Source organism: Phoenix dactylifera, unplaced genomic scaffold (assembly GCF_009389715.1).
Source record: "Phoenix dactylifera cultivar Barhee BC4 unplaced genomic scaffold, palm_55x_up_171113_PBpolish2nd_filt_p 000392F, whole genome shotgun sequence".
NCBI classification, from domain to species: Eukaryota; Viridiplantae; Streptophyta; class Magnoliopsida; order Arecales; family Arecaceae; genus Phoenix; species Phoenix dactylifera.
Window position 1 is genome coordinate 109,847 of NW_024067838.1, and position 15,405 is coordinate 125,251.

At 37.7% G+C, this 15,405-nt stretch overlaps 1 protein-coding gene across 1 annotated transcript; it reads right to left on the minus strand.

Moving 5' to 3' along the window:
- Window positions 1-922: 922 nt before the first annotated feature.
- LOC103702806 (ATP phosphoribosyltransferase, chloroplastic-like) lies at window positions 923-14,892 on the minus strand. The gene is made up of 12 exons (XM_008785373.4): window positions 14,407-14,892; window positions 14,228-14,287; window positions 11,085-11,198; window positions 7,822-7,887; window positions 7,604-7,711; window positions 7,431-7,514; window positions 5,017-5,118; window positions 4,776-4,889; window positions 4,596-4,676; window positions 2,140-2,259; window positions 1,632-1,815; window positions 923-1,306 (listed from the first exon to the last, which is right to left on the minus strand). Exons 1-11 carry the CDS (start codon window positions 14,644-14,646, stop codon window positions 1,720-1,722), a joined length of 1,185 nt encoding a protein of 394 aa, XP_008783595.1. The 5' UTR covers window positions 14,647-14,892; the 3' UTR covers window positions 923-1,306; window positions 1,632-1,719.
- Window positions 14,893-15,405: the final 513 nt, after the last annotated feature.

Consider the following 15,405-nt stretch of genomic DNA (forward strand, 5'->3'; position numbering starts at 1 on the left):
GGGGTTGCATGTAGAAATCTGTACTCTCGGCAGTTTGTTTGCCGATATCGGTTCAAAATTTACAGTACCGCAACGCCCTCAAACGTTGAAGGCACGTCTGTTTGAAGGCACTTCTGTCAGCGAGATTATCTGTGAATATATACATACATATTACACAAACAATACAGCTCTAACAGTCCAGCCACAAGCGAAGACCAAGCTGCAAACAAAAAAAACTAAATCTAGCTACAAAAGCGTACCAAGCCACAAACGAATAAATCAAATAGTATGAACTCCTCTCACCAAGATATTGGACATCTGATGCCAAAAGACTAGAAGAGATCAATGGCCCTGACCTCCAAAACATTCCATGGCATCTCTAACATGTCCGGGGCCCAAATGATACACATGTTTTTACCTGTCCCTAACATAAGCCTTTCTTCTTTAGGCTTCAATACACATGCCAAGATAATTAAACAATGGAAAGCACAATGCTAAATCAATGCAATAGAAAATTCTTGCTGTTTTATAGGGTGAAGGGGCTGTAGTCCGACCTCGCGCGGCCGGCCTCCAGAAACTGAAAGCTCTCTCTCCTGAATATATCCTTAATTCAGCCTTTGCCTTCGCATTTTCATTCACTCCGTGCATGATCCAATTAACAAGAAGCCCCACCACCCAACCACTTGAGAAAGGAGTAAGCAGTGGCTCACGGCTGTTGGAAGATGGTCCCGAGGACTCATAGCACCATCATAAGGAGCACGGCATGCATTAAAGCATGCTTTGATACGTTTTGGTAGCTTTTATTTCTTACGTGTAACAAGTGAAAAAGCTTGCAGTGTAGCAAATTGCAGTCTTCACCAAACATCTTCAGGTTAGGAAACTGCTGTCCTCTCAGAAGAAAACCATTAGAATTCAAACATGAAACCTGATAATGTGAAACGACTTCTGAGCGTAATACATTAAGTACCCAATGTGAATGAAACCATGCTATCTTAAACCAAATAAAAACGCATCATACCAGTCCACCAGTAACCAAAATTACAACAAAATTACAACAAAATTATTCCATGCAACAACAAATGACCGCAACATCGACCAGCTACAATAAATCAAAACTACACTGCAACAAGATAGTAATACTTTCCTGTTATACAAATAATACAAGGAACCAAAGCTGACTACTAATAAACTAGCGGGCACTACCCTTGCATAAGAATCACATTTCCACTTGCGGTTCTTGTCAAACAGTGATGGCTCTGATCTAGGGGCACTGTGGAATCAAAGATTTATCAGCTCTAATGAGCTTGTAAGCCACAAATAGCATTACCTGCACATCAAGAAATGATTTGCCTTTGAATACAAACATTATGGAAGGCCAAGGGAAGGTATCAAGAAACTCTAACAACAACAAATAAGTACTGAGTTTCACTAAGGCCTATGTTGCAATGTTGTAGCACAGCAACCAGTCTACATTAATTCTCCAAGATTCTTCAACTATGAATAAGAAAATAATGATAAAACACCAACAGGAAGCAAGAGACTAATAACCCTGCGTGTTACAATTAGGTTCGCATGAAGTTCATTAGCTTTAAATGAAATTACCTTATGACATATAATTACTTACTAAAATATATATTTTGTCAAAAAGTTACCTAGCTCAATGTCTGATCAGAACTCTGACTACCATTATCGCTATAAAAAACTAATGATGAACACTGAGAGCTATTGGTGCTTAAAAGGTCATAATCCAAGTTGAGAAAGAAGTTTGCGCCATCTGGGAGTCTCTTCCTCGAAAATGTAGGTCAAGTCAGAGACCAAGACTCCACTGCCACCAATCTGCAAATGGAAAAAAGACAAAATATAAATGATAAGGAAAGTTCTTGTAGTATAAAACTTTATCCTACATATCCACATGCACGACTATCCTGCCCGGGAACATTTATATATCAATGTATTAGGTTAGAATGGTCCAAGGCTATTTAGTTACAGTCTAGTCAGTGAAGTAGCAGGGAATTTCAACACAAGCATGGTCCTCAACTTTGACATAGTGGAGCACCACTCATTCTGTAAAGGGGTTCAACAGAAGAATTTTTTGCATGCAAAGATTTGTTGAGGAAAAAATCACTGAATCAACTTTATAGTTTGGAGAAGATATCTCACAGATCTCAGTTGCTTGACAGACTTATAAAGTGCCTTTTGGGGCACACATATGACAATTGCATAGTACTCCACTACAATCTTGCCATCACGTTTACAATACACTGGACTTATAGTAGGCCCCTGTGCAAAAGAACCAAAAAGCATGTCAGAATAACAAGGAAATTACTAAAGATCTAGGGAGTTTTTAAACTATTTAAGGCTACATAACATCTTCAAAGTCCATAATTTTACTAAATAATTAAATATTCAACTAAATTAGGACAAACACCATAACAATTTAGACTGATTTTTTTTCTATGAAGAAAAAAGATCATCGCCACTCTTGAAAATCATTAAATTGCCAACTTAAGAGAGAAAAAACAAGAGTAGTAACAAAACAGCTAGGATTGAAATATAAACCTAAAGAAACCAGCACAGAATATCATGTACAAGTTCATCTTAAAGAAAATCGTGTCCTATGAAATAATCAAACTTCCAAAAGATTTTTAGACCAATGATTTGTCATTGATTTGTCCCCTCATTTTTTAAGGCAATCGATGCACGAAGATCTCAAATTGATTATAAGGCGAATTTCCCCACAAAGCCCCTTTATAGCCCACTACCTACCCTCCTTTCTTTCAGGAAAGAAATCATATAATAAATTTTGATATATTAGAATATATCTACTAGCTGCTATCGCAATGAAATGGCTAGAACAACATATCAAAGACCTTTTTTCTCTTTTGGTAAAAACAGTGAGATGACCCAAGGGTACAGGACTCTTCGAATATCCAAGAACTATTCTATACTAGAACTGGAGTTGTAATCAACCAGCTTTACATAGCTTCTAGAAAACACTAGTCCGAGGAAATAGGGTTAAACTTGCCAGTACTGTCGACTTGAGAATTCGACTTCACATTAACTCCTGGCAGCCCTTGGGTGGATGGGAGGAAGAAACTTCTAGTTCTTGCAGGAGTCGAGCTGAAGCAAATCTCTACAGAAAAGGAAGAAGCTCCTTGGTTTTCAGGAGGGAAAATGGTTTGCCTAAATAGGACTTGGAGTCAAGTAAGAACATTAAACCAGCCAACTAATAGATATAAGGGGAAATGGTTCCTTTGTCTCTTGTTTTTTTATCCTTCTTTCTCATTTTCTTGTTTCTTTTTCATATGTCTTCAAGCTGTCCTTTACTTCAATATCAAGTCATGATGACCTTCATTGATAAGGTAAATCCATAATTGAACAATAGAAGACAAAGTAAAAGAGTTTGATTTTATTTTCTTCATTTGCCAGTATTTTCTCTTCACATGCCTGATACCATGTTTCTCTTGTCATAATTAAGTATTCACCAAGTTTTTATCAAAGATTTAAAACTTTCTAATCTATTAATCTCCAAAAGATAATTACATAAAAATTAAAAATTTCACTCTATTTGCACTTCCTTGACAAACCAAGATAGGGTGGCCAACTATGATTACTAAGTCCAAAACATGCACCAATTACCTTGAAAGAAATTAGCATTTATTTACAGTTTTTGGCTTATGGAACTCATGAAGAAACCAAACTGCTCTAGGAGACAATCCTAAATGTCTCTCGAACTCCCTTAACCCTAAGTAAAACCGGAAGTGTAATAAGGCATTACAACATTTCCTGATTGAAAGAAATCAGTCTCCAAACAGTTTTTGTATCAGTTTGTCATAGGTCTTCCTCTTTAGATAATTATTTGCTAGTCCAGCTAAGACTACAACAGCCACCAGCCAACCAGATCAGCAGATTTCTTGAGACGGCTGGCTCCTTGTTCGACCCAGAAATAAAAGGAGCACCTACATTTAGCAGACAGCTCATTCAAAAGGCAAGCAATTACCCCAACGCATCATTGAATCTATTCCTAGAAGAGTAAAAAAGTTTCTAAAGGAGTCCTAATATGAAGTTTATTGGACTGGCATGACTGAAAAGACCACACCCTTAACTACATGCACTTTAAGGGATTGCCCTGAATCAATTCCACTTAAAACCCCACTAAAAATATGAGACTTTTTTTACTCCAAACTTCCCTTGAAGCTTGTGGGGAGCAAAATAAAACCTCCTCCTCACTTTTGATCTCATCTTCTAAGAGCTGTCTTCTTTCAATGCAATCACCAATCACTTGGCACTCTTTCAAGGAAGAATATGCCTCATCGATGATTCAGAAAGACAGAAACAAATATACTGGCCAGGTTGCATAATCCAGCAGGAAAACCAAACATATACTGATTATTTATCATCCTGACACTAAATAATAAAGTATTGCATACATATTAGTGACCACGAAAAAAAAAAAGACAAAGCATGGTCTTTGAATCAACAAGGAAAACCCGACTATAACCGTGACCGCTTGGTGTAGAATTAACAGCAGGGATTTCATAGTTAAAAAGCAAATGATATTCAAGGAGTAAAGAAAATTAATACTTGTAGATTATATTTCGATTATGAATCACTACCTGCAGCCCAGATAAAGATGTCTGGCTAAGAATTCTCTCTGCCACTTCTTCTGCACTGTTTCCCCTCATGTTTGCAACCACCTTGCATGTTAAACCAAAATTAGGGGCAAATTCACAGAAAATGAAACAACATTAAGATGGCCATCGGATGTAGCAAACAATAACAAATTCCTTGTATACCGTAACTTGCCCAGTTGCCCTCAAGTGTGCCTCTAGTCTTTCAAGAATTTCATGAGTAATCTCTAATACACCTTGCCGAGTGTTTAAGGATCTCCTGCTAGCAACAAGAACAGCCTGCACAACATCCAATCAGTCAAGGGATATATAACTTTCCTGCTTTAAAATTATTTAAAAAAAAAATCATAGTACAGGTCTTATATAAATGAAGCACAGGTTAGCAGAGATTTGAATCATAACTTACTTGGCTTTCTAAAACTACCCCACCTTCAATTTCTTTCAGATCATTTTCACGCAAGGTCGTTCCACTACTCACAAGATCGACAATAGCATCAGCTATGCCCATCTGAAACAACAAGAAATATCAGGAAATGTTACAGTTCATCTCTTTCATTCTGTAAGGGATATGACATGCCCTCATTTAGCAAGAGATACAGATTCCAATGTTAAATAGAAGATTCAATGAAACCACTTAAACGACTACACGTTACAACATATATCTTGCACAGAGTCAACCTGTTAATACAAATATTTTATAGATCGGTACATACTCTGGCAGTGCAATGTCTGGACACTTCATATAGCAGTGGTGATTGACATGGACTAGGAAAGTATATGGTTCTCAAGACAGATTTAGAAAAATGTCAAGCTTGCAGGTTCCATTGCATGGAATAATGTGAAATTTCATTTCAGTTCACTCATCGAAAGCACATTATAGAAGCCCAGGAGGTTATAGATGAAGTTGGCTAACAAATGTTTGTAGCTATAAAGGCAAAAACTTGTTGCGTCCTACCAGAAAATGTTTACACCAGAATGTAAGTTGCTCCAGATCCCAAGCAGCCAAAAATTTACGATGTACATATATCTACCAACATCAGCATATCATAGAGAAAATAATTTAGATTATTTACCTTACCTGAAAAATATAGTTGTACATTCTACCAAGCCCATTAAGGAAATAAACAATATTAGAAGGATATTTGACTTCACTTATCTAACGCATGCACATGAGGTTGGCCTCGTATATGAAGGTGCCCGAGTTACTAGAGTGAAACCAAAAGATGTTTATAATTAATGTTTAAAATTTAAATCATCTCAACTCTCAAAGTATATTTGGGTCAATATTTTCAGCCATTTTGTCCTAATATTGGACAAAACATGCCAAAAAGATTTAAAGAGGAATATGATATGACAAGAAAATTCGCATTCATCATAATGGGGGGAAGAAAGACCAAAGAAAATTTTAATTCTTCCAATTTCTAGTTTTGGAAAATTGTCAAATGAAGCAATGAAAATTGATTTGCAAAAATACAAATTTAAACATCAAATGCAAAGAGAAAACAGACCAAACTTCAAAATTGTTCTACTCCCTTTTCTCTCTCTTTCCTCATCTTCCTATCTTAGTACACTGGGTAACCACCTAGAACTCTTGTCGTCGCATAGGAGGTTAGGAGTTGCAACCTGCCACCTTTAGGAACTACCTAGGGGTGCCATCAGTTGGGGTCTGGTCTCACTTCTGAGTATCACCTAACCCAGACCCAACCCATGGGGGATTCAAGTCTACATTTGAATTCATACACCATAGTACCATACCCTACCCATCCAAGAATTGGTTCAGTTTGGAGTTGACCGAGACCAAGTCTTGAGTAGCATTATTCTAAAGCTTAATTCCCTTCACGCCCTCAAAATAATTAACTAATAACATATATTCAAAATATAGTTAATAAGCTCTGCAAGAAATGTGACAAATGGACATCTAAACTTTATACCACATTTTGGGTAGGCTATCAGTTATGGATCCTGACATAGTTTGATCAAGTTGTGGCAGGTAAGTTTAAGTAGAACAGGATCTGAAAAATTACATGTCTATCTTTCGAATCATACCTGATCCCTAGGCATATTGGTCAGTAACGAGTATGGCTAATGAGTATGGATAAGATCCAGGTAAATTACTGGTCTAAGGGTCTTTGTAACAACCCCAAAACTAGACTAGCACCTTGACATCCTTGGCACTTGAAAAAGCCTTTTCTATAACCATAAATGATGGTGAGAAAATAAATCTAAATGTTTTAAATCACATTCATTTTTAAAAAAAAAACATTGTGTTAAACTACGAAAAGTAAATTTCTAATAAACATCGAAACTCAGAAGTTAAGTCAATTTAACATCTTTGCTGAGGCTCAGAACCAAGTACTGGATAGGCCACTTTGAACGGATCTAGCATGTCATCTCCATAAGTGAAAATATAAGGCATGGTATCTATGTAATGCCACCATCCTTTACCATATGTCTAATAACTTTTGAGTCCAAGGGGACTGCAGGATTGAAGAATTATTTAGACAATGGGTTGGTTTTCCCCCCAAATATAAATAAAAGGCCAAATAAGGTTGTAGCTTTTACTTCAGGTAAAAATTAGCAAACTATTATTTACACTCAACAGTTCTTCACAAAGCAGGAAGAGGGCAAGGACAGAAACCTTAAAAATGTTTAGAAAAATAATTTAAAATATGATAAAATAGTAAAGATGTTAGTACAAATTTCCGAAAAAGAAGAGTACTATTTTTGAGCTATAATATAACTATCTTGCATTCAAAAAAAGAAAAAACAATTTTCTGTTATTACTCAGAAGAAGTTGCATGACTACAAGAAAATTCTCACCGCAGGGGCTGCCTCAAGTGCTCCATCAGCAGTTGAGAAACTGACATGCTCCAAACCTCTCTCTTTCAAAAATTTCGGGCCCAGCTATGGAGAAAGAATTAAAATTATAAGCACCTAATGTTTAAGAAAAGGAGAAACGTTTAAATCAAAAGAAATATGAGAAGTTAGCGTACATATGAAAACCCAGTCACTATACGTAAAGGCCTTTCCTTTGTCCACTGAGGCATTTCTGCTAATTCATGCAGGGAATTTATATTTTCAAAAATTCCATACTTGGGAATCTGATCAATCACAAATCATTATCAGAACTGTAAAATAATATTGCACAGAGGGTTATAAGCCAAAAATGCTCCTGTGAGAACTATGCGCTAGGCTGACAATATCTACATACTGCAAGTGATAAACGACAGGCTCCATACTCGAGTGCCTCATGAACTATGATTAAATCCTCATTTCCCTGCCCAATAGATATATACCAAGCTATAAGTATATGCTTCCACATAAACAAGATTGATGCCAGAACAAATATATAAATTGTATCAAAATCAACAAACAGCAATATCAGCACTAACAGACAGCAAGATCTCAAAGCACCAACATCAAATAGCACATGCAAACAGCTACCAAGGAAAAAGAGAGTAGTAGATGCAAAATACTTTCATATGTGTGAAATCAGACTGCTACCCATATAAGAGTATCGGTTAAGCAACATCAGAGATGTTATGACTACAATTCTATATGGCACCTCCTACCAAAATTAACTACACCGGAGAAGATAAAATGACTTGTTTGTTTTTAGTTAAGACGGATAGGGGTTGGAAGATATGTATCTACAAAAGCCTGTGAGGAAGCTTATCCACCATAATGCAAGAAGTTTCAATCAGTATTTGTATTCAGAATCTTATGGGAGGTAAACTTACTGACTGATTTGACTGCCATGGGATTTCAAAAATAATAACCCTACCAGTTTAGTTGCTTAAAGAACAACCTTCTTTACTTTTCATGTTTCATAGTAAACCCATCATTTGTAAAGACTTCTGAAACCAATCACAACAAATCTTATGATGATCTGGAAAAGTCAGGGTGATTTTATTGGAGCCAGATTGATAGATAAACAAGAATATTGCATTGTTGGGAGATAATGCAGTCGAGGATATGTACAATATAGAACAACTGTGGATAACAGTGCCAGTTCATTCCAATGAAGTGTCCTGCTAGGCCAGTTATTCCAAATAGGCAAGTGTTGTTGTTCTCTATTAAAGCTAACAATATTCTAAGCAAAGATTGGATAGCATCAAGTCAATATAGACAAGATAACATTGACTCTCCACCATGAACAACTTTGTCAAGATACAAACACTGAGTCACAAGGTTGAGTTGGCCAATACAAGATGACAAATCCCAAGAAACTTCTTTTGTTAAATATGGCTCCAATCATTAAGTTGGCAAGCAAAGTTGAAGGACTATTTGATTGAATGGAGAAAAGGACCCCTCCTTTAGATCAACAAAACCATCTACAGCCAGACTGATGAGAGGATATGATGCAAGCAGCCAAGAGATCAAGCTAAATTTGAAGCGTGCAGTTAATAAAGGTAGCATGCCTTAGTTGACTAAACACTAGCTATATCAGTCTCAAGCTCAAATTAAATAAGGGTGAGAATGAAATTCACAATTCTGCTTGAATAAGAGATGTAATCTTTAAATACTGATCAAGTTAGACACATTAAGAGTGAGGATAATAGGACCTTTTTCATTAAAATATTGAAGTCTCAGATTCAGGATTATAATAGGACTTCGCTGAAAGATGAGGAGATTAAAACATGAAAACATTTTTTTTGCATCTTGTTAAGCAAGGATTCTAACAGGGAAATTTGTGCAAAAGAAGCATAATTAATGTCATCGAGGTTCTCTTCGTTGAATTTTCTCTTTGTTCAATTACAAAAAGTGAAGAAGAAATAACTTCAAAGAAAGATGGAGAAGGATAAGGCATCAAAATCAAAATGAAATACCAATTGAGGCTTGGAAAATCATGAGAGCATTAGGTTAACTTGGCTAAGGGCAGGCCATGGCATAATAGTAAGGTCACTCAGGCTCGAAACACAGAAACATCCTCTCTGCATTTGGCGGTAAGGCTGCATACATCTGATCTGACCCTTCCTAGACCCACAATGGCAGGAGCCTTTGCACCGGGATGTCCTTTTTATTGGGTTAACTTGGCTCTCTATTATTTTGAAAAACAAAAAAATGCCATACTATTGAAGTACTCTAGTGACCATGGCTTTAAACCATGGGATAGGAACATCTTAGTTTTTCCACGAAAATGGATGCCCCGTGTACCGACACTCAGGATGGAAGATGTCCCATCCCGGCCCGGCCTATTTCCCGTCTCCTCCCATCCCGAGAATCGTGATTGTGGGATGCCTCGTCATCCCATGGGTATTTAAAACCTTCAGGTGACCATCTATAAAGGGGATGTATAAGACTACCGACTTGATTTTAAACCAGAAAGTTTAGCAGATGGAATCTAAGCTATCGTTTACTAAGATAATTGATGGAAAAAATATACAGAAATAGAGAATGTATGGCCTTTATTAACAATGGAACCAAGAAGTTTATCTCAGTTGAGATAAATGCCTTTAAATTTCTTAATGACTGGAATTACTAAATATCTTGGTAATAACCAACCAAAAATATATAGAAAACCGAGCAAGTTGGGCTGTTTGAAAGGGGATAAGCTAAAGTCTTGCTGCTTGAAATGCTTTTTTTTGGTGCTATGAGCATTATTTGTTTATAGGAATGGGCATTATTAAGTAATATATTCAAAATGGGGGGAGGGGACCGAAGAGTGTATAGTGGAGAATAGACAGCTCTATATGCATGCTCCCGGGTAGGAGTGTATTAGATACACCTGATTCTAATTTGGGTCTGACCCAACCAATTTCCAAAATATAGACTTGCGGGTCTAGTAATACCAATATGAAACTTGCATCACAAGTGATACTTGTATGAGTTTAGAAAAACAGACAATTTCTGAAAGAACCTAAGTCATTTTAACTAAACCAGATGAAAAATGGTTCAACGGCCAATAAAACTCAAAGTGTCATATATTACACTTGGCCTGACCAATTATCGGATTTACTCAATCCAAGACATGAAGCTGATTTTGGTATGATATGGATCAGGTTAAACTTTGACATTCTGCCAGCTATAGCAAGCCATTACCAGCATCCTATTTCATTATTTCTTGCAAAAGATTGAAGGTTTTAAATTGTTGTTTGCCTTCTTTTCAATCCATGTTTATTTTTCTGAAGTCCCATTGTTTTGTGACATTGTTATTAGCTCCTAACCAATTACATAAACCATGTATTACTTCTTTGAAACTATCCTCCTTCTAGTGTCCAGTCATATGAGAATTAAGGTCATGGATGGATTTTTTTGCCCAGTATTCAAATTCCTATGCAGAATTCAAGGATTATTTCTTTTTTTCCCATGAACAAGTTTCCAGTAATTAATATTGTCAATCTGGCAGTAACCTTGCCACAAGTGCAAATTGCTAGTAATGAAGAACGTCACACAGCAGTGGGCTGGTGGCTCGAAGACAAGTCAAAGATCCAGAAAGCATATTTGGTATAAAATGATAAACTAGATGCTTACCTCTCCATATTCGCTGACAGTGTCAAAACCCACAATACCAATGTCTAAGTCTCCTGACCGTAATTTGCGAACTATATCTTTAGGACGCTGAAACCACACCTCCAAGTTTGAGAGCTGCATACGAGAACTTATTGATGTTATATACTCAGCCAGATGAGGAAAAAAACACGGATGTTGGCTGATAGCATTTAACAAGGTATCAAGAAACATGAACAGGTGCAAAGAGTTGGACTACTTCTAAGAAGATAAGATATGTATTTTTCATAGATGTACAGTACTAATGGTAGAAGAAAGGCAAAAATTGGAATCACTATGATCTCAATTTTGGGACCATGGTCTGCCGTACCGGTCGGTACCGGTCGGTACCGGTCGGTACCGGTCGGTACCGGCCGGTACATACCGGTACCGGACCCTACCGGTACGGTATAGCTACATATTTCGGTACCGAACCGTACCGACCGGTACCGATACGTACCGGCCCGTACCGATCGGTACCGATGCGTACCGATCCGATACTGGCCCGTACCGATCCGGTACCGACCCAAACCGACCAGTCCGTACCGGCTCCAAATTTTTTTTGGCTTTTAGCCCCATCGTACAGTACCGGTTCGGCTCGGTTTGGTTCGGTACCGTACCGGTACCGATGCCCACCAGTACGTCGGTACAGTCGGTACCGCGTACCTTGCTTGGGACAATGACCGATGACTGCACTATACAGCTGGAATGGAAGTGCATCCATTTGTCATGGATACAATAAGAAAAAAATGAGATGGCTGGTATAAGACAAAACCTCATCCCTTCACAGACCCACAAATGCCTCAATAACTTGAATTACATATGACATGAACTAAAAAATTAGCATTGTTTTTAGAGAGACCAAAAGCCAAGACTTCTGCAATGTCAAAGTGCACTTGTGGCCCAACTTCTATTTTAAAAAAAAATGAAATAACAGACCCTCAAATATATCCTAACTTCTTGCATAAAATACAAAAATAAAGCCACATCGAATAGCTACTGTCGAAGTAAAGCTCAATAAAGTCAAATTATGTATTAATGGAAGAGTTCCCTTGTTACTACTGCTTGAATGTTGGTCATCCAGAAGACACCTTCTAGCTGCTTTAGCTTATTCAAGAGAGAAACCAGCCGACAATTCCTTATAGCAAAATATTATCAAGAATGAACTAAACAGAAGAATGAAACAGAAAAAGGAACAAGGTCACATAATCTTACTTCCTCTACCTTCTTGTCAAGATTCTGAAAGGGCAAAAATCTCAGTGAACAGCATATATCTGCAAGATATAGTTGGACAATCTTTTCCTAAAAAAGGCAATCCATTCTTTTCCTCAAAAAATTCACTTGATCTCACAATTAATATTAAAAATAATCTAATAAATAATGCTTTATTAATATGCATTCTCTGCTGCTACTTCTGCCTCATTTATATTAGCTATTGCAGCATACTTTCATAGAAGTATTCTAGATGGATGTATACACAGCTAGCCTTCATAGAGAACTACATAATAACATATACACACGAAACAACCTGAAGGAAGACAATCGTAATATGGATTACAAAAAGCTTCTTGACATGCTCTCAAAAATATTTTCATATTACAGTTAATGAGATGAGATTCGATGTTAAGATATCAGATTATTCTACATATACTATGAATAGTTAATTAAATCAGATTAGGACCTGAATACTTGCAACTGTTGGCCAATTTCAAGCATGATAGGCCAACATGTTACCTCTGACTCACGTCATGTTTGCTATCCAACCAAACTGAGATTCTTAAGAGTCTAGTGTGAACTATTTTGCCACCAAAGGCACTACCCTTCTTGTCCCCCAAATCTCTTTTCCTTCACACAACCTCTCCTCAATCCTCCAGCCTCTGACATCGACCCAACACTAAATTGACTGGGTTCACACTTCACATCCAAATTATTAACTGAAACCTAAAAGAGCAGACGCAACGCTATCAAGTTGGGCCTAAATTGAGCAGCACCTAACCTAAGTAATATTATGGTTTTATCTGGGATAGTTTCAATTTTTTTAGACCGCATATGTCTTTAGGCCAAGTACGAGCTATCCTTGGCCTTGGGTCCAACTTGAACCTACCCTGAAACCCATATACATAAAAAGTCGTATCTTCAAAACAAAAAAATATAATTGAATTGAAAATATACGATCTAATCTTGAGCTTAACCTACCATAACATCACCTTTTTGTCCTACCTTAAACTTGTCCTAGCTTGACCAATCATTGACACTATCTAGACATGCTTGACCACCTCCTAACCATTCAGTTTGTAGGCATATTAATATCATATAATTACTCTAAAACTGATACAAACTCGTACTTAACCTGATACTCTGTGAGATTTAAATCGAAGACGCTATCTGCACCTCGTCAGAAGCTAAAGCGCTTCCAGGATCATGTCTTGGATAATTATAGCTGTGAAAACGGAAGATGCCACCAAACTCATGGAAGAAATCTATATGTCAACTAATTGACGTAAACAAGAAGCATAACATAGCGTAAGGGTGTGCCTATGCATGAAACAAATTTCAAGAAAATATTATAAAAATAGAGCTTCTAAAAGTTGACATTTAAAACCATACAAGAACCTCAAAAATGAGATTAATAGCATCAAGCCATTCAGAAATACATTAAATCACTGGTACAGATCCAACATAGGTCTCCTATAACTAAAGAATAGCTAAGAAGGTATACCAAGAGCAATTTAGCTCAACGTTTGTTTAATATAAAATAGGATTAGCCTGAAGCTAAGACCATAAGTACGCTTCATTAGGGTTCTGAGAAAATCCTTAGAAAGCAATTCTTCAGAAAAAAAGTGTGGTAAGGACTATTAGAAGAAAGAAGCATGATTTCGAGAATGATTCTTCAATCAAAAAACACAAGAGCTAGTGCTTCAAGGTATGATATATCATCAACGAAAGCAAAATATAAAACTCCCATTTATTAGCAAGCTCAACAAACAGCAAATTCCTTTTCTTTAACCCCCAAAAAAATACAATCCAAATCAATGCCTCCATCATCACATCACTACTGAGTTCGATGCACTTCAAAGCTATTACAGAATCAAGAAAGGGAAGATTTAATGTTTGAAATGGTGACTCGCCTGCGGAATGTCTGCAATATACTGCCGCGGATTCACCTGCCTAACAGAAAGCTGGCAATTCTGGCAGCAACATCGTCAAAGAGAAAACACGGTGAGGAAAAAAAAAGCCGATATAGAGGGGAAGAGAGAGAGAAGAGAGGAAAGACACAGGAGAATGGAAAGAAGGGGAAATAGACAACCTTGAGGAGACTAAGGGTTTCATCAGCCATGCGGCCCTTGCTGGGGAGGCCGAGGCGGACCGCGGTACGCTCCGGCGGGAGAGCCTCCACGTCGCCGGCGGGAAGCACGACGGTGGAGGAGGGGGAGGCGGTGGCGCGGCATGCGAGCGATGAGGGGAAGGGCCTGGAGAAGGGCCGGGAGGGGGAGGAAGAGGAGGGCCGGACTTGGTAGAAGGCGGCGAGATCGTAGAAGGCGGCCATTCTTCTTCCTTTTCTCCCCCGTTTCTTTCTCGCTTCCCGTACTTTTTCCTCAGAAAGATGGAGAATGAGAGGAGCTCTCGCTTCGCCGCGGATGACTGTAATACCTCAAAAACGTGGCGGCGCTTGCTCAGCCGATCTGGTAACAGACGGGGATATCTGAAACTATCCCGTCACAACTAATAATTTTTCATGGAGTGGAATTCCAATTTGCCAAGATACTTGGCTAGCTCGAGAAGGAGAGGCGGAGCGACCTTGAGATAGGGCCGGCCCTAAATGAATCGGCCGAGCCGACTTTGGACTGCACTTCGGTCTAAACCTAAAAAAAATTTAAATCAGATTTGAGTTTAAATATAAAGCAGACCGGACTAAAATATGTCACAAGTCCAGATTCGGCCCGAAACAGATCTAAATTTAGGCTCGAATTAATTTATTTTTTATGTTACTATTTAAAAAAATAATAAAGAAGTTAAAGACGAATTAAAATGAGTTTAGATTAGAATACTATATTATATATTATTTATTTGTATTATAGGAGAGGGTCTAATTTTTAGCTAAAATTTTCGAGTATAAGCTCGGAAATAAGCTTAAAAATAATTCAGATCGGGTTGGATAGGGGCATAGCCCGGCCTGGCCCGGCTCACTTCCAGTAATTGATTTAGAGTGGAGAATGATAGAAGTTATTGCACGCAGCCAATGACAGCCTGTTTATACCTCCGAGATTAATTCATCATGCATGTATCTCAATGCAACATAATAAAA